The sequence below is a fragment of the Danio rerio genome, chromosome 7 (assembly GCF_049306965.1).
Source record: "Danio rerio strain Tuebingen ecotype United States chromosome 7, GRCz12tu, whole genome shotgun sequence".
NCBI lineage: Eukaryota > Metazoa > Chordata > Actinopteri > Cypriniformes > Danionidae > Danio > Danio rerio.
Window position 1 is genome coordinate 32,016,944 of NC_133182.1, and position 20,635 is coordinate 32,037,578.

A 20,635-nucleotide genomic window follows, 5' to 3' on the forward strand; every position below is an offset into this window, starting at 1 on the left:
CATATCGACATCACGCCAAAATGGCTAAAGACTCGTTATCAAGGCAATTCATTTGAAGCACTATAAGTCGACTCTTTCATTGATGAATGAATAGTTTTAAACACTTTGCACTTTTAGGTTTAAGCCTTAGCTGAATATTTCTTTTCACTTAGAGCTGTGTTACACACTACAAGTAAGGTCATTGTCAAAAACCCATAATAGGGTTATTTTAATCCTATAAAAGTCAGACTTGAGGGCTTTTGAAATATTTTACACATGCATCTTTAACCAGTTAAATCACAAAACAATCTATGTGAAGTCTCAGGAGGCCCTCTGATAAGACAATGACTTCAACGTGATCCCATTCTACCTGCAGTTGCTAAGCAACATTCACCTCCAACCTCTCACTCAATCTCATTGGGTAATGTTGGAAACACAGCTGTCAGCCTATTGGCTCTGAGCAAGTTAATAAACTTTAGTCACAGCCTTCCCGTTTCAGAAAAAAAAGGCAGGGAAAAAAGCTTAGTGTAGAATTTTTGTGAATGAGAGAGAGAGAGAGGGAGGAACGGAGACTGGAATACAGAGGGAGTGTCTGTGCTCATGTTTTCTTGATGCGTACTTGAGCTAACTGGTAAACAAAGCACTCAATAACCCTCTGCTAGAAAAGTCTCAGTTATTAAACTGATTTGAAAGTAGTACTGATATGAAGAGATATTATGGGCATTATAATTTCTCTATGGTTCATAGTAGAAATTGATGCTTAAGAGACTCAAAAAGGGGGAGGTGAGTGTCAGATTCCATGTTTAACATTTGTAATGTTTGGCTGTGAGAGTATGAAAGCAGCAACTAAGTATCTCATTACTGTTTAGTCTGCGAATCAAAATGGTCAACAATAGTGTGCCCCACCAGTGATCAATTCTAGCTGGTAAACAGTAGAGTTTGCCAAATCAGTGCTTTTAACTTATTTTATAAATAAATACAGACTACATAGTTGAAATGAATTATAAAAAAAGCGCATTTAAATCGTAAACAGAGTCTTAAAATAAAAGATGCATGTTTTATTTGTTTTCCATTGAGCTCAGTACATGAAAGAAGGTACTAGAATACTGTATTTCAGCACATACATGCTGAGTTCTGGATTCCTCCTACATTCTGTTAGCAATATATTTGTTTTAAAGCTCATCCGTCTCTGCCCTGATTTGGGCATTCAGAGAAAAAGTTGAAGGGTGGTCTCCTCAAACATCAGGCCTGGCTTATTCTCCACTGATAACACAGTAACCCAAAATGCCTGCAAATGTAATACCAACTGCTCAATATAAAATAGTTTCATTCAAGCGATAATGGCGGGAGAGAAAGAGAGAGATTTGGAGTAGGAGGAGCAGATCATGCGGTTTTGGCCTTGTGCTTGACATTGCTTCACAGCTGTCAGGTGGTCCACCCATTAAAACTGTGTTAACAAACATTGCATGATGTAAAAAAACTATTGTAAATTGGATTATGTCACATTCAAAACTCTAGAGAAAGCAGTAAAGCCTAACTAATGTTCCAGGTGTTAAGAAGGGCGTTGCCAGGAGTGTTTCGGTGCTGCTGGTGTTACTTTATTTTCCTCTGTTAGGACTATTATGGTTTATTCTGTTATAGAGTAGCTCTAAAGATCTTTAGATCACTAGAATCAAATTCCAAATATTTAGTCAAAGTAGGGTGAATCAGCCTTCAGCTACTACACCCTCGCTACTGGAATCAGCTTCCAGAAATGATCAGATGTGCTCCAACATCAGGCACATTCAAATCAAGACTGAAAACACATCTGTTTAGCTGTGCCTTTACTGAATGACAACTGTCCTATGTCCGACAGATCACACTATTGTCTTTTTTTATTTATCATTCTTTTATTACCTGTTTTAAAACATTTTATTCTGTTATATCATTTTTAAATTTATTTCTTATAGTTTATTTTGCCGAGGCAGTGGCGCAGTAGGTAGTGTTGTCGTCTTACAGCAAGAAGGTCGCTGGGTCGAACCTCGGCTCAGTTGGCGTTTCTGTGTGGAGTTTGCATGTTCTCCCTGCCTTCGCGTGGGTTTCCTCCGGGTGCTCCGGTTTCCCCCACAGTCCAAAGACATGCGGTACAGGTGAATTGGGAAGGCTAAATTGTTCGTAGTGTATGAGTGTGTGTGAGTGTGTGGATGTTTCCCAGAGATGGGTTGTGGCTGGAAGGGCATCCGCTGCGTAAAAACTTGCTGGACAAGTTGGTGGTTCATTCCGCTGTGGCGACCCCGGATTAATAAAGGAACTAAGCTGACAAGAAAATGAATGAATGAATAGTTTATTCAATTTTTGTTTCCGTAAAGCACTTTAAATTGCCATTGTGTATGAAATGTGCTATATAAATAAACTTGCCTTGCTTTTATTAGAACAATGCTTAAAGGTGTCGCTTCTGTGCTACTGGTGTCACCTAGTGAAATTACAAAAACAAGCAGACTAACAAACAAACTTTGCAAATGCCCCGTAAACATAATATGCCCTTTTGTGTAGTAAATATTATCGTATATAGGGATTAATAGAAAAGAACTAACAATTGCGAAGGACTTGAATTTAGCCTACTTGTCGAGAACAGGCTTTAAAGGAGACATGTCAGATACTAGAGAGCATTTGATTGTTTATGATGTGATGAGAAACTGTAGTGTGAGGTGACGTGAATAAAACTTCATCCATTTAGGTGGAAGTGACAAACTACAAGCTTTACATCTTTATATGAGTTTGATATCTTCTAAACGGGAATTTTGTCAGTTTTGAGGCACTCTAGCTTATAGATATCCTAAAAACGATTAATAGTGATACTTTTGATTTCATGGAACCTTTAAAAAGAAGCGTATAAAAGTACTGCCAGTGTTCATCCTTGTTTTACCCCATTGTCTGTCTCTGCATAGTCTTCAAATTTTGGCCTGAACTCCAATGAGTGAATCTGAATTATCAATAGGCATGATTCCACACTGGCTAAACACCCTCTGGCTCAGCCTGCTGCTGCAATAGCCACGCCCCAACTCTTCCTATTGGCCAAACTGGACAGAAGTTGACTGATTTGTGCAGATTGCTCTCGAATGTTCACTGTCAGAATAATGGATTGTATCCTACAGATCCTGAATCCCTGTGTGTTGTCACTGCTTCTTTCCACTGAGCAGTACTGTTTCGCACTGTATGGTACGCACTTATGTCTGTTTCTGCTGTCATTACTACCACAGTAGTAAACCATAACATTAAACATAGCATTAACATACCATTTCAAACCTTTCTTAATGGTACCAAGCACAACAGTATGGTACCAAAAGTATGGAGCTAGATTCAGCGGCAGTTACTTTTGGTCTACAGATAATCGTCATTTGCACATGAAACAACAACCGAGTAAGCTCTCTTTTTAAATACACAGCCAAGACATGACATCTTAAAGGCCCATGCACACTAGGGTTGTAACAATATACCGGTATGACGGTTTACCACGATTTGAACGTGCACGATTAACATACCATGAACAATTGCATATCAACGGTTTTAACCCTTAAAGACCGAGACAGCCGCCCGCGGCTAAAAATAAGTATTGCTCTTAAATGTTTAATAACTTTTGATCCGCTGATCCGATTCATACAATTCAAAGATTGGCATAAAGAAGAGAATCTTAGCTTTCTAGTGCTGTATCACATAACATTCGCGGACTTTCAGAGGCTCCGGAATCAGTGCGGTTACGTCATCAACATTTGACAACGCTGATTTGACAAAGAAACGCTCGTCACTGTGTCTCCGGACAAATCAGACATGATACATTGATGCATTGTCCCTCCTCCATGCCCAGATTGGTTCAAACTCGCTATATCACAACCAATAAGTATAGGTTTCGCTTTTGTTTGTGGACCAAGCTTTTTGAACAACACGGAATGAGAGATAGGCATACATTTATGCGCGGCTAAATAAAACGCAAAAAAAAAAAAGTTTTGCATGAAATAATTCTCATACTAAGTACTTTTGCATGCACAGCAGCACAGAAACATGACAAAACAGTGACACAGCAAAGACGAACTGCTGCTCTTGCTGTTTTCAAAAGACGCAAATGAAGATGCAGCTGTTTGTCTGCATTGCAGACAACCATATCCAAATCCATATCGATAGACAACCATATCCATGCTGGCACATAAAACCTAAGGATGTTCCATATTGAATCTAGTTTCGTTATGTAACTATTTATAGTATAGTAAATATTTATATCTATTTTTTACTGAGGATTTGCACCATGTTTATTTGGACTTTATTTGGACTTTGACACATTATTTATTATTTTCTTATTTTTATTTGTTCATTGTAAGTGGTGTTGTTTATAGTAACTAAAAATATATTATTTGGAAAAAGTCAAATTTGCTTCACTGTTCTATTATTTTGTAACATTTGTAACATACCGTATACCGCGAAACCGTCAAACCGTGGTATTGTTTTAGACGATTATCATACCGTGAAAAATTCATACCGTTACAACCCTAATGCACACTGAGACGTTTTTTGCTCGCGTTTTCCTTCGACGTTTAACGCCTCGTGACTAAATAAAGGGCGTCAATGTGATCGTGCACACCAACGCACAAAACACCAGGCGTAAAAGCGTTATTTTTAAAGAAACGCCTCATGCACGTTTTTTTCTCCACCAATCAGGTTGGCACTTTTGTTCATGTGCACGGAGTTGCTTAAGTTTCAGTAAACGGCACTTGGAGGTGCTCATGCGCAAAACTGTCAATGCGAGCTCACATTGAAGAAGATGTCCAGAGGCGATATAAACGCGGAGCTGCTTATTATCAACAATAATCATTTCTTCATCGCTAGAGCTGTAGCTGCTACTTGACCATCCATAACAAGCATGTCAACTTTGTGTTCTCCTTCTGTGATACAAGGGGGTATCAGAAGCTTAAATTTGGGTAGCACCATCTAACGTCAAGGAGTGATTTGCATACTCTTCTGCTCAACAGCAGTGAAAATCCGTAAAAACGGAATCCGGAAAAATGGAATCCGAAAAAACGTCTTGAAAACGCTGAGGATAAACGCAAACGAAAAGTGTCCCGGTGTGTATGAGCCTTAAAGGCCGATTTAGGTGTATAATTAGCATTGTGCCTCATTCAAACTAGCAGCAACTTTGTAGCTGCCTGTCACTCTGAGTGGCGATCTGCTGCAAACGCAAGTCTGTGTAGGTCTATACAGCACAGAGAATAATACCGGCTTCTGAGCGAGCTGAGAGGATCACATAACCTCTACTGGTGCTCCTATTGGCAGTTACTCAAGAAAATCACTTTATTTGCATAAGGTAAAGGATTCTTAAGTATGTTGCATCGCTTGTCACACCCCCAACCTGGTCGCCAACGGTCGCTGACGTTAACATAGAGGGAGGTCGCCGGAAGTCGCTCGCTCTTCGATGAAATGATTGGTCACTTGTCACTTTGCCACTGCAAGTGGCTTGTAGTGTGAAAGAGGCATAAGGATCCTTTGAAGGATCCTTGGCTAATGCCTTGGAACCAGATAAACCACAGTGCACCTTCACAGGTATTTCAGAGGCATGCATAGCCAGGACAGCCCTGTTCTAGCAATGCGCTGCGCACCAACAGTGTATTAGGCTGGTAATCATGTTTTGCCTCACTGATGTATAATCATATGTATAACAGTCTATTCAAAACAAGAGTCTGTACAGATGGGCGGTCATTATCATACTTGAACATTTAATTTATTTGCAATACAATGCATTTGATAACACCGATGCGATGTTTCTTTTTTTAGCCCAATCAGGCAGAACTTTATGGATGTCCTGTTCTGGATGCCATGAGCTCAGTACATCTGCCTGTAGGCGTGTTACATCATTATCTGTTAATAATAGCCTCATTAACAGAATTGATTACTGTTAATTCCTCCGGCATGATGTTAGAACCAGCAGAGCTTCTCACTGTAGTTTTGATTATCTCTCAAATGTAAAAACAACCCAAAACACCAATTAATCTGACAGCTTAGAAGATGCATTTATGACACAGTTTGCTCTTACCAAACTCTTACAGCTAAACCAAAGCATTTACACAGGTCTATGGGACCTCTATGGGAGGTTGTGCTGTGGGATGTTTTAAAGAGTTTGAGCATTCACACTCCTAACAGGAGGCTCAATTTTCTTTCGGTTCAGACAGATGGCATACAGGAAATGGACCGAGGTGGACGACCAGTCTCATTCTCCATTTTTTCCTGCTGAGCTGAACTCAATAGCTATGAACACACTATAAAGGCCTGCAAATCAGCAATGAACAAGATGACTGAACGGCCCTGGAAAATAGTTAGGGTGAAGATGAATGGAAAATGTGCTGAGAACGTGTGTAGTTGGACCTGAACTATTGGATTTTGCTGTGTAGCTGCAAATGTTACAAAGGACTATGTCAGTTATAATTTGGGATGCAGCGATATGGATTTTTTGGCCTATATCAATAACCAATAACTTACGATTTTGTGGCTGATAACAAACATACAAAAGCCGATAAATATAAACTTTTTTAAAATGGTAATTTTTATACAGTAAACATTTTATTGTATTTTAAATACCTCATTTAAGTTTGAAATGACCTTAAAATAGCCTCTTTAAAGCAAAAAAAAAAAAAAAGTAAATGAAACTTTAAAATTGCAAGGTGATTATATAGACCTATATTCATGATTTAAAAAATCAGCATGCCAAAAATAAATTCATTTTCTTTATATAGCAAATTAAGACGCAACCTGACTGCATAAAATTAGTTAATTAATGATAAATATATTTTTAATAAAATTAAAAATGAAATAACTAAGAACTAAAACCAGCTCAAATGTTCACATGTACAAATATACAAATAATAATTTTCATATCGGGCCGATAATGATAACATTAAAAATAGCATTTATTTGCAGATATCGATATGGCCGAAGATATATTGTCCATCCCTAACTGTTAAAGGCCAACAGCTACATTACGATACAAGCACGTTTAAAAATCAATGATCTTTATGACTCTTCTTTGTAATTAAGAAGGCCACAAATGGTCTATTTTTTTAAGAATATCCAAATGTGCATTACTCCTATATGTGAACAATAAATAATACAGGATCAGTACATTTCTAATCATCTGTAGCCTATTAATTACGAAACAGCTGATAAAAAAGTGGCTTTTTCAATGTTTTTTTTATTTAAACATTTTAAAAGAGGAAAAAAGTTAACATTAAACAAATCATTTTTCTAAAAACAATAAAGCCCAAATAGCAGTTCCTCAAGCAATTAAAAAAAAAAAAAACTTTGTACATCTTTTCTACATAAGCTCAGTGCATGAGAAATCAACGTCTTTAAAATTTAGCTAAAAGCTCACATCCTCTTGGTGACTTTTTTAAAGAGAGCAGCGGGTCCCATTGAGCTCAACATGTGTTTACGCCGGCCGAGCTGATGAAGGTTTCCCTCAGACACGCTCCGGACTACTCTTCGGCTTGGCTCGTTTTCTGATGATACTAGATGCAGTAGAAGAAAACAGAAGGAATAAAGATTATAATAAGGACAATTTTTTTTTTTACATCTAGCATAAAAGACTTGAAACAGTAGTTCAAAAAAGGCTGCTCATATGTAAAGGTTTTATATATTATTAGTATACATTTTAACCAAATGAAAGCCCTACTTATTTATACACTACTGTGGTCATTTCATTTAAATAAAAGCACTTGTGCCTAACAACAGCGCACAGACTTGGCCAAAAAGGGCTGTAATGTACGGCCCCTAGTGGCTTATTACTTTATAAAATTGGGGTAAATTCAGCCAACTCGTGGCATTATATTACTAAGGAGAAAGAAAGCACCAGAGCCATAGGGAGTGGGAGGAGGAGATTCTGGCTGTGCGCCTGACATTCTTTCACAGCTGTCAGCCGGTCCGCCCATTACACTATTACAATACTTTACCAAACATAATGGATTATGTGAGGACTTCATAAATGGAATATAATGAGAGACGCTTATGTTCCACTTCCAAGATACAAATGAGAGTCCGCAAAGGATAACCAGTTTCTTTTTCTGCTTTGAGAATTGCATACAAACCTCCTAACCGTCGAATTCGCAGTGGTTTGGATGCCTCGCAGGGATCTCTCTTAATGCGTTTGGGGGCCGCCGCCATGGCCTGAGAACTGTCTTCTTTCCCAATGCTGGAACTGATACAAGCAAACAAAAAAAAAAAAAAAAAAAGTGAGATTTTGGAAAACACCAAGAGTGCAAATGTCAATGAGGCATGATTTTCTCTGACACACACCAGTTGAGCTTGCGCTTGCCCTGTGCGGCTGATGTCATGGCCATGTAGGACGGTTTAGATCTTCGCAGGTCTAACAGTGATGGGATCTCCAACCTAGAAACCAAATGGGGGTGAAAACTTATTCACAGCAGCCCAAACTTTAAATCGTGCTTACAACAGATGTTGTTTTTACGGGATGTGGTACCTATTAGCTGGCTTGTTTGCGTTGTTTGCACGTAATGCCTGGAGTGTTGAGCGACCGGGGTCTTCAGGTGACAAAATGATGGTGGCATTAGCACCTGTTGGGTCTTCAATGTGACCGATGTCAATCGTGGAGTTTGGATCAAAGATGCTGGAGGTGTGTGGCTGTCCCTCAGGAGTGAATTGCAGTGGAAACATGCCCTCCTGTCTCAGGACATCCTGAAGGTCGGGTGGGTGATGGGACAGCACAGGACCATCTCCATCTAGTTTTGCAGGAGAAACCGACAGCTTCCTCCTGATGGGTTTTTTAAGAACACCTTCAGCTTCTGCCACCTGATGATGAGGACCACAGTCTGAAATAGACAGAAAGCAAAAAAAAAAAAAATACTCAACCAAATGGGCAGAATTCTTTTAGTTTTGATAAATAATCAATGTGGTTGATCGATTCTAAATCAAAGCCAGAACGTCAACACCATTGTCATCAGAAATGTTTAAAACTAATTTAAACAAGACGTATATATAGATGCACAAACAGAATGACTGACCGATGGATAGAAACAGATGGATAGACAGATATACAATTGGATACACACATAATTCAATGAACGCGTAGACTGATAGTCAGAATAGAAGGATAGACAGACATGCATTCAGTTGTATAAACGGACAAATCTACCACTGGTTGGACAGACATATGGACAGTGATGAAGTTAGACGAGATATACATTTGGATAGATGGATGGACAGACAGACAAATGTATACAGTTGCATGTGTGGATAGACAGACTGATAAAACAGCAGATGGATTGAGAGAGATGAGATAGAAGGATAGACAGATAAAAGTGGATGGGTAGATTTATTGACTGGCATGTATATGCATGTATACAGACGGGCTGAATTACAAGTTGATGATAGATATTTAAACAATTATACTGAATATACAAACATAGTGATGGGTGATTGATGGATAGACCAGATAGACAATATACAGTCTATAATTATTGAATAGATGAATTGACAGAAAGATAAACAGACAAGATTGGATGGAGAGCTGAATATTTGTAGACTATTTAGATGGAAGACAGAGAGATAGATAAATGGAGATGGATGGATAAGCAGAAAGACAGAGAATATAAAAAAGTGCATACATTTGGAGAGGCAGACAGGAAATGAGCTGTTTCGTAACACAAATTAAACACTAAATACAAACAAAAGTTAAAAATTTTACCAGTGTGTGTGTGTGTGTGTGCTGACCACTTTATTAGGTACACCTTACTAGTACCAGGTTGGACCCACTTTTGCCTTCAGAACTGCCTTAATCCTTCGTGGTATTCACCTTATTCTCAGTGTATAAGCGAGCGCAGCCATTTTAATCATTTTGGCTCGAGACTTTCTGTCTCATTCACTGACATTCATTTTAAGATGTTAAAACGGCTTGTTACGCTGCTTGAAGTTGCAAACCGATATTTTCTTATCATGTTATCCTACTTTGTGTGTATAGTCATGCTAATACTTGTTTGTAGAGGAAGTAGTTTGATCGTTTTCTGCTGTTCATTATTCCTAGTCCTTTCTCTTATAGGCAACTGAATCGGGAGTTATAGAACAATTGCAAAAACGAGTGCAGTTCCGCATTGAAGAGTAAGGTCAATAGGTTTAACAAGGTACTGGAAAAAATTCCTTAGAGATTTTGGTTCATATTGACATGTCAGCATCACGCAGTTGCAGCAGATTTGTTGGCTGCACATCCATGATGTGAATCTCCCGTTTCACAACATACCAAAGGTGCTTTATTGGATTGAGGATCTGGTGACTGTGCAGGCCATTTGAGTACAGTGAACTCATTGTCATGTTCATGAGACCAGTCTGAGATGATTCATGCTTTATGACATGGTGTCATCCTGTTAGAAGTAGCCATTAGAAGACTGGTTCACTGTGGTCAAAGCGACAGACATGGTCTGCAACAATACTCTGGTAGACATGGCACTGACATGATGCTCAATTGGTACTAATGGGTCCAAAGTATGCCAAGAAAGTATTCCCCACACCATTACACCACCACCACCAGCCTTAACTGTTAATACAAGGCAGCATGGATCCATGCTTTCATGTTGTTGACGATAAATACTGACCTACTATGCGAATGTAGCAGCAGAAATTGAGACTCAGACCAGGCAACGTTTTTTCAATCTTCTATTGTCCAATTTTGGTGAGCCTGTGTGAATTGTTGCCTCAGTTTCCTGTTTTTAGCTGACAGGAGTGGCACCTGGTGTGGTCTTCTGCTGTAACTCTTCCAAGGTTTGACATGTTGTGTGTACAGAGATGCTCTTCTATATACACCAACAACAATGCCACACTTCAAGTTGCTTAAATCACCTTTCTTCCCCATTCTGATGCTCGATTTCAACTGCTGCAGATTGTCTTGACCATGTCTACATGCCTAAATGCATTGAGTTGTTGCCATGTGATTGGAGTAGAGCTGCACGATTCTGGCTAAAATGAGAATCGCGATTTTTTTGCCTAAAATAAAGATCACGATTTTGACAAGATTCTGTAGATGGTTAAAAAAAAAAAAAAAAAAAGGTTAATATGAGTGGGCTATTATTATTGTTATTCTCAAACATGTGGTAAAATAGGCTTTGTGTATCTGTACTGTTGGTTAAATTTTGTTTAGACTTGGAATGTTGAACTTGAACAGACTTAAGATTTGTCCTGGTCATTAATGCTGATGATAGTTCTGATGTTGAATTATTATGTTTGAGACATATGCTTACAGTCTGTCATTTTCTGCTTAAAATCTGTCACTGACGTGATTTTGTGAACACAAAAGACTGGGCAGGTATTTCTATATTTCGGCGGGTTTTGGATACTTTTTGAGCTGGAATCTGTCAGCTATGTCTTGCTGTGTTCGCTTTCGGATTCGTTTTCACTGCTAAGAGCGTTTCCCAAACGATCACTCTGCCACAAACTGAATGTTATTTACAACTTAATTACCTGTTATTCGCAGCTTATGCAGGTTCTGTTCACTAAAGTAGATTCTGTGATCACTGTGATCAGCTCATGTCACGTGTGATTTTGCGGTTGCAAATAAATTACATAAAGACAGAAATGACATTTTTGGGGTATGTGACTCTTTCACCATCATTTGGAAGGGTCACCGTTGCTGAACAACGTATGTAAAACAATGTGAAGACTTGTGAGCCACTTTTGCTTCTCTGCTAAACTTGAAAATATGATTGACAGAATCGTAGAAATGCTGGATTAAGATCGTCTAGGGGAAAGAATCGAGATCGTGATCTTTTTACAATTAATTGTGCAGCTCTATATTGGAGGTTTAGAAATTTGCGTTAACAAGTAGCTGGACATGTGTACCTTATAAAGTGACCAGCGAGTGTATATTTTACCAGATTCCAGTATACATTGATTTTACAGAATACTGTATATATACAGTAACAAATTCATAAAATAAAAGGGACAAGTGATTAAACGAAGCTTTCTCAACACAAGTAACTGCTATGTAATATTATTACTCAGTGTTGTTGTCATCATCTGATTTGTGAGGCAGATTCCTGGACACGTATAGCTCACAAGCAACGCTTGAAGTTTACATCGCTGATGCAAACACACAAACATTATTTACTCATACAACAGTGAGCAATTCATCCACGCTTGTCTCGTGAGCACACCAAGAGCGACATGTCGTTAAAGAGCAGGTTCGAGACAGACAGTACGTGTGTATGTGTGTGCTGGTAGGTGTATGTGGGTGGGGAAGGCAAGGGAGGCTCCAGGAAGCTGTTGGAGGGGTCTGACGTTGGATATTGAGTGGCGGAGTATGCCGGAGCACGTCGCAGTCTGGCCGCGCACTGACTCACACCATGCAGAAAAGCGAGGGAGAGAGAGAGAGAGACACTGCGGCTGCATCTTAAGCGTTCTTGACCAATGGCGATGCTTCAGAGATCCTGCTGGTTAAACTGTTGACACTCGGCCATCTCTCCTTCGCTCTGAGTCAGTGCTGATTCTCAGAAATCTGGACTGCATGGGAGAGGACCTGACATCCTGTTAATGACTAACTATACTCACTTATTTAGCAAAAGAAAAGTTTGAAACTCTCATTCCAATGTGCATTGCTTCGACGGCCTCCCGAAGCACCAAATGCTTAACTTCATTTGAGAGGTGCGGGGTGATCAGGTGACAAAACGGGATGAAGAAAATAAAAAAACACATGCACACAGAAACAGTGGATGGGCGGCAGACAGTGATGTATGGCCCAGAGCGGAGGCAGAGGAATAGGTGCGATCAGTAATTGGTGGCAGAGTGCTCTGGGTGGCGTATTTTTGGCTGGTGGGATTAAAACATGCATGAGGCGCTATTTCTGGAGGAAGCCACTGCGGATTAGGGTCGCCTGGCTCTCGCTCTCTCATTGCTTGCTCTCTTTTTATTGCAGAATCGTCCTCGCCCAATCCAGGAGCGCTTCATACTATATGTAATAGCTCGCCCCCCCTCCCCGCACCGAGCCATGGTTTTATGAATGAAATTCGGAAGGGCAGAGGGTCGGCGCCGCTGAAAGAGGCTAGACGTAGATGGAGAGGTGAGGAAGAGAGACAGACAATGGAGATGGAAAGATTGATTGATTGATTATAAAACGAGGAGAGCGTAGACAAAAACATGAAAAGGCGATGAGAGGAAGAAAGGAAGGCGTGTGGAAAGAAACAGAGCGCAGACTTAAGTCGGAGAGGCAGGAGCGACACGTGACCCCTCCTGCTTCTGTCCTCTATTCCATCACTATTTTCCACCCTTTCACGCACTCGCTCCCTCTCTCCAGCGAGCACTTGAGCACGAGTGCAGAGATGGTATCGTCATGAAGCGCGTCGATGGTGGGGGTGGGGCGGAGGTTCATTCATAACCCTCTCTTTCAATCTCTGGATCCCTTTCAGCTCCTGCAGACAGGGCTGCATCTCTATTGTCTTTAAAACAGGGGACGCAGGGCAGGACTAACCGAGTGCAGCTCTTATTTCCTACTCAATGAACGCTAACAAAACTTGAAAATAATCTGCAAACCTTGAAAATAATGAAAATATGGAAAAGAAATAAACAAAAAAGTGGCAAATTAATTTTGATGTGAATCTAAAATGGTGCATCACATTTAGGAAGCAGGCAGAAATGAACAGGGACAGTTTGAATTCAAACGTGTTCATAAGAAATAAATGCTTCATTTGGTGCTTGTAATAAAAAAATGTATATTTACTAACTGGCTAACAGAAACCTTGTAGAACCAGTGACTAGTTCGTCCTCAGAAATGCTCAGGGAACAGTCTGGGAACTTGTAAATACGATTTCCCCCACCCCAGTGGACTCATTAAACCTGCACACCATTTTTTTTTTTGCAAGAAACATGCAGAGCATTTAACATTTTGTTTGAGGCAGCAAACAAAATCATTCATCGTTTTCAAAAGAGCTCCACTTCCTTTTACTAAAATCCACTTTTATACTGTCCTGACCTGGTCAAGTCCCATATGGTGTTTGAAATGAATCATTCAAATGTAAACAACCATTGGACGTGGGGTGAAAAAGAAAAAAGTAAACAACAGAAAAACCTCAATCTCCTTGTCAAAACTGACGAATTATAGACAAGCGAAAATTTGTTTCTAATAAAGACGATGTTCAACAATGCAAAATATTCGCAATGCTATCGATGCAGAGGTTTACGATATGTCGTCCAAATGTAATTCCTAACAATATCCGTCTGTTTTCCCCCACTCCCCTCTTTTTCTTCTTTGCAGGTTTCTGTATTTTCCTGAAATGTGTGTATTTCCCACAGCGTGTCTCAATCAAATGAGGAACACCTGTTCTGCAGCAAATATCATTACTCTCCATTTACTGAGCAATAACTCACCACTGCTTCAATTTCCCAAAGCTTTCCCTCTTCCTTTTCCCCTTTCTCCCACCACCCCTCATCCAGCAAATGCTTGTTTTTGTATTTCATTCAGTCAGTATGGAGAATGTCAAACAAGTCTCTTTGTTTTAAAGCTGAAATAAACCGATTCATATGGCAGTAAAACTGTCAATTTCATTTTTTTATTTTTAATGAACTGACATGATTTGAGATAGTGAAGCTATTACTATTTAATTTTGTTGCTTACAAGGAGAATGACAAATGACTGACATTAAAAGAAAGACCATTGTAAACAATGCTGCATTTTAAAAGAGAGCCTTTACAGTTGTGCAACACACACACATGGGCTGTCAGTGTGAGCAATGTGACAGAGTCGGGCAGCTGGATTGATGACTTAAGCAGAGTTTGTTGAAGCCGACCATGGGGAGACAGAGATGAGTTACCTTTTGATGAGTGTGTTGGTCTGAGCCGCTGTGAGGTTCGTCGTGTCTGTTTCTCGGAGCCTGAGTGAGAAGAAACGCACTGTTATTCAACTGCACTGGTCCTTCTTGTTCAGTCCGCCATATACATCACACAACTACTAAATGCATCTTAAATCAAGACGCATACATCTGTCAACGTTCAGACAAGGCAGATCACATTACACTGACATGGAGAATGGTAAATCACGAGGCAGACATAAAATGAGATCACTATGAGGTGGCTGTGCCATAGAAATGAGACGGCTCAGGAAGTTTACTGACATTATCTTCTGGAATATTTTCTCAGCTGTAGATATTCAGAAAAAAAGGAAAGAGGAGACAAATAGATCTCCTGCTAATCACACAGAGGTACTTGTTTTGTAATAAATACACTGAAATAAACATATCTTACTTAAATTGATGACAAATAAATGTATAAAGGTGGTTATTATTCATACGGATCCATCCATCCATCCATCCATCCATCCATCCATCCATCCATCCATCCATCCATCCATCTATCTATCTATCTATCTATCTATCTATCTATCTATCTATCTATCCATCTATCTATCTATCTATCTATCTTTAAAGTTAGAATTATTAGCCCCGTTTGATTTTTTTTTCTTTTTCAAATATTTCCCAAATGATGTTTAACAGAGTAAGGAAATTTTCACAGTATGTCTGATAATATTTTTTCTTCTGGAGAATGTCTTTTTTGTTTTCATTTTGAGTAGAAAAAAAACAGTTTTATTATTTTTTTTATTCCATTTTAAGCTCAAAATTATTAGCCCCTTTAAGCAATATATTTTTTTTCTGATAGTCTACAGAACAAACCATCGTTTAAATGTCACTTTAAGCTGTATAGAAGTGTCTTGAAAAATATCTAGTCAAATATTATTTACTGTCATCATGGCAAAGATAAAAAAAAATCAGTTATTAGAAATGATTTATTGAAACTATTATGTTTAGAAATGTGTTGAAAAAAATCTTTTTTGTTAAACAGAAAATAGGGAAAAAATAAATACGGGGGAGAATAATTTAGGGAGGCTAATAATTCTGACGGTAACTGTATATATAAAGCATCTCAATTAATTATTATTTTGTTTATTTTATTATTGCAATAACAACAAAAGAGTCACAGTATATACAAAAAACAGAGTGTGTACAAATAAAATGTTTTTAATAGTTAGAGAATTCTGAACTTAATATAAGTTTTATGACATAAAATATAGTATTTCTGACTGATTTGAGTTCTGAATTAATACAGTATCTTCGTGGCCTGAATTGATGGTGTGTGTGTGTGTGTGTGTGTGTATATATATATATATATATATATATATATATATATATATATATATATATATATAAATATAAATATGTGTGTGTGTTTTGTAATAAATAAATAATAATAAAAAATTATAATATTTAATTACATTTTTATTATTATTTAGTAAAATTATTAATGTATAAAGATTGTTTATATATGCTTATATATATATATATATATATATATATATATATATATATATATATATATATATATATATATAATTTTCTGTCTATGTTATGACAACAAAAGAGTCACAGTATATACAAAAAACACAGTGTGTACAAATAAAATGTTTTTAATAATTTGAGAATTCTGAACTTAATATAAGTTTTATGACATAAAATATAGTATTTCTGACTGATTTGAGTTCTGAATTAATACAGTATCTTCGTGGCCTGAATTGATGGTGTGTGTATATATTTTATATATATATATATATATATATATATATATATATATATATATATATATATATATATATATATATATATATATATATATATATATATATATAAATACGTGTGTGTTTTGTAATAAATAAATAATAATAAAAAATTATAATATTTAATTACATTTTTTATTATTATTTAGTAAAATTATTAATGTACGAATATTGTTTATATATGCTTTATATATATATATATATATATATATATATATATATATATATATATATATATATATATAAAAATTTCTGTCTATGTTTTGTAATAAATAATAAAATAAATAATAATAAAACAATGATACAAAAATAAACATATAGCAAAAGAATGTTTATGGTGATGCTTATCTACTAAAATGGTCAAATAAATGCAACACTAATTTGTTAAACTTAAAAGTATGTGTATCAACAAAATGTTTTAGATTTTCTTGTTTTTTTACATATCCACATTTTTTTGTCAGTAAAATGGTTTCAAATGTTTTTGAACAAAATATACAGTGTAAATACTGTAAAACAACTTGTAATAGTATTAACATTTAAAATGACAATTTTTTAATGTTTTATAATGTCATTTATTATTTTCATGGCAGAGTTTATCCGGCAACAGTTCCAGTCTTTAGTGTCATATATGATTCTTCATAAACCATTTTAATAAATTGATCTGAAGCTCAAGAAATGATCCTCATTCTGCTTTTGATGCTTTTCTGGACACCATGACTTTCACAATTCCCTGACCAAAAAAAAAAAAGCAAATGATATTTTCAAACAAAAAAATGACTGTAATATTCCTTATAATACTATTAAAATATCCCTTAATATCAATTTAATGCATTCTTGCTGTATAAATCTGATTATGTCACTAATCTCAGTTGTAGGTCATCATACTCCATTTAGTTTGCATCAGAATTCAGCATTTCAAGTAAGACGATGCCACAGAAAAAGCCAATTTTACTCATTAGAAAGTTTGTTTGGGGAGTGAAGATTTGACTCACTGCATGGCGTGCTCTGGTGAGAAACAAGGTGCGAAAAGGACAGGATTGGCCGCAGATGAGTGCTTCCTATGCCACTATCATCACGCTTGTCCTCTGCCTTCTCTTGGTCTGCCCAAACCACAGCCCTCTCCCTGTGCACCAGACGCTCCAGCTCCTCCCACTCGCTGCCGTCGCCATCAGCGCTCATGGCCTTCAACGCCAGGTGCTGTCGGCGGCAGGTGGACAGCAGGGCGTTCACCAACCTGACAGGACAGGTGGGACAGCAAGCACAGCGGGATTGTTGAATGACACAGATGAACACATTTACATTGCAAATTTTTCAATGAATCTGAACCACACTAAGAACTTTCTACATAGAGCGTCAGGCTATTCCCGCAAACGCATATAAATCGAGGGTGACTAAGCTGGAAATCAAGGAAGCCAGTGTAAAAGCGGTACGGGTGTTGACTCATACTTGTGTGTGTGAGTGTTTTCCTGGTCTTGAACGCTGATGAGGTGGCTCATGTGCTCCATGTGTTGCTGAAGGTCGCTGATCTGCAGCTGTAGCTGATGGCACTGCAGTTCTTTTTTCAGCTCCTGTACAAAGAAACAACACAAAGATGAACAAACAAACAAATAATGCAACAATCACTGCAGCAACATCAGATTGTTGACCTTTGAGATTCTCTCTCTATATAAATGTGTTTATTTTTGACCAAACAGCAATAACAGGGCAACGCTTTACCCTATGCATTCCTTCTTACTATAGTAAGTACATGAAATAAGTAACATATGCAAAATTATTAATTGCATAATTATTTAGTTAATTTTACTCAGTATTTACATGTAAAGTTACCAGGGTTTCTACAGTTTTCATCAAGTTAAATTAAAATTTTTTAAGACCAATATGAATATATTTTTAGACTCACACAAGGCTGATTACGGCCCAGTTAAAACATAAAAAAAAACTGTAAAAATAAATATAAGGAAGACCATTAAACCTCATGCTTATAAATAGAAATAGAGTTGGTAAATAATTAAGAATTAATACACTTTTAAAAAACCTTTATTAAGACGAAATGTTTGTGATTGGTTATCTTTACATAGACATAGGAGAATTAAAACCTGTTTAAAATTATGTTAGACCTACAACACACTATTTCAGTGAATTTAAGACTTTTTAAGACCTATTCCAATTTTGATTTGGAAACTTTAGACATTTTAAGACCCCGCGGATACCCTGGTTACACTGTAACTAAAGGACTGCAAATTAATGTGTAACCAGTAACGATAAAAAATTAATGTGGCAATAATGTCTACTTCACATAAATAAAAGAATTAAATTTCATTAATTGCATCGTACCAAAATAAGAGTACACAATGTAATAAATATCTGAATACATTCTGATCAAAACATTTTAATGTTGTTTTTAATTTTAACTTTTCTTTTGAGAAATAATTAGAGAAATAAATTGTTAAAACAAACTCATTTGAATATTTGTGACCTATTTTCATCGAATGTGCTGATCTTTGCAAATATGGTTTTACAATTAATTAACATTTTATTATCGGAATTTTAAATTTGATTAGCATTCAGAATTATGTGAACAAAGCATTTTGACTTTAATAAAGTATCATTTTCTTGCTACCGTTTAAACCACTTTAAACCTAGTAAGGTTTTAAATGCAAGGCTTTAAGGCAGAGGTGTCCAAACTCCAATTAGACACACCTAATCTAGCTAATCAAGCTCTTTCTAGGTATACTAGAAACGTCCAGGCAGGTGTGTTGAAGGAAGTTGGAACTAAACTATGCAGGACACCGGCTCTCCAGGAGTTTAGACACCCCTGCTTTAAGTCCATTAAAAAATCATATAATAAATAATTATGCTGGCAACACAATATGTGAACATGTTTTTATACCACAAATTGAAAAATCTAAATTAAAAAATTTGTACAAATCTCCTTTACATTTTTATTTATTTTACAAAGAAAATACTTCTAATCATGTAAAATCTAAAATTAAGACTTTGAAAACAGAACTTCAAGTCTTATTAGTTAAATTGATTAAATAAATTGATTTAAAAAATCCAAACAAACATCATTTAAGAAACTCAGAAATCACAGAACATTCATTCTTAAGGCACGTTAACATATAAAGATGTGATTTTAATATGGCGATATCAAAGTTCCATGAACAGTTCCTCTTTGTCATCCAGCTATTTCAGAACTCTAACAAGAGGTGATTCAGGGAGGCACGTTTCCCATATCCTTTGACAAGTGTGTGCTCTCAATTGGAATCAGGCGTGGTTCAGTTGGCCAGTCCGGGACCGATTGGAAGAAGTGTGCCAGAGCGCAGTTCACTTGGGTGCAAATCGCACCTGAGCCCGAAAATGAAGATGAGACGTGACTTTTAAGTAACTGTTTCAAATGGATTTATTTATCATTTTTACTGTTCAATGAACACAAAATGTCATAGACTATTAAAGACGCAAACCCCTCACTGCACGACAGCTGCACCTTTAGCAAACCTCCTAATTGCTGTAGCATGAGGACTTTATGATTGTTTATGAGCATTAAAAGTGGCCGATCTGTTCAGCGAAATATTTGACCGCGTCACTTCATCTCAAACAACTAAACGATATAAAAAAATCTCCACTGTGCTGAGCGAGAGCGCTTTTTAAACTGAACAGCGCATCATCGATGACGTAAGCGTGCTCAGGCCCGAATGCAATGTGAGTGCGGGCCGTTGAGGGAGACGGGAGGGGGGGACAACCGTGCTTCTTCCCGTTTCAAGGCAACTGTACATAGTGTGAGTACGCCCTCAGTCATAACAAGGGCCAAACAGAATCTGCGGACATTTTTTGCTATTTCTGCTAAGAATTTGGGAATTATTTTGGGAGTATTATAACTAAAAATTTAATATATGAAATAAAAAAACTTTAACTTTTATGTTCACAATGTAAATTCATCTAGATCCACTTAAACAAAGTAAGTCTATCATAGAATATATCTACTAAAAGACTAAAATATTACTTTACAAACTGTATTGTAAAAAAATCAATTGAACACTT

General features: G+C 37.1%; 1 protein-coding gene and 1 long non-coding RNA gene across 7 annotated transcripts in view; one reads left to right on the forward strand and one right to left on the reverse strand.

Annotated features, from left to right (window-relative positions):
* Window positions 1-15,228, forward strand: part of LOC103911387 (uncharacterized) — a 54,004-nt gene extending 38,776 nt beyond the window's left edge. The window contains exon 5 of one of the 4 annotated variants that reach the window (XR_012383336.1): window positions 14,246-15,228. This is a non-coding gene — a long non-coding RNA (uncharacterized lncRNA). The remainder of the gene's footprint in view (window positions 1-14,245) is intronic. The other 3 variants (XR_012383337.1, XR_001799907.4, XR_012383335.1) reach the window with 3 other exon arrangements.
* The window catches only part of kif18a (kinesin family member 18A), a 45,385-nt gene continuing 31,919 nt past the window's right edge, over window positions 7,170-20,635 (reverse strand). For 2 of the 3 annotated variants that reach the window (XM_073906277.1, NM_200239.1), the window contains 7 exon segments: window positions 18,041-18,162; window positions 17,587-17,828; window positions 14,802-14,861; window positions 8,474-8,822; window positions 8,290-8,382; window positions 8,082-8,191; window positions 7,170-7,505 (listed from right to left, as the gene is read on the reverse strand). In XM_073906277.1, coding sequence (XP_073762378.1) covers window positions 7,366-7,505; window positions 8,082-8,191; window positions 8,290-8,382; window positions 8,474-8,822; window positions 14,802-14,861; window positions 17,587-17,828; window positions 18,041-18,162 — 1,116 coding nt within the window. In that variant the 3' untranslated portion in view covers window positions 7,170-7,365. 3 annotated transcript variants of the gene reach the window in all.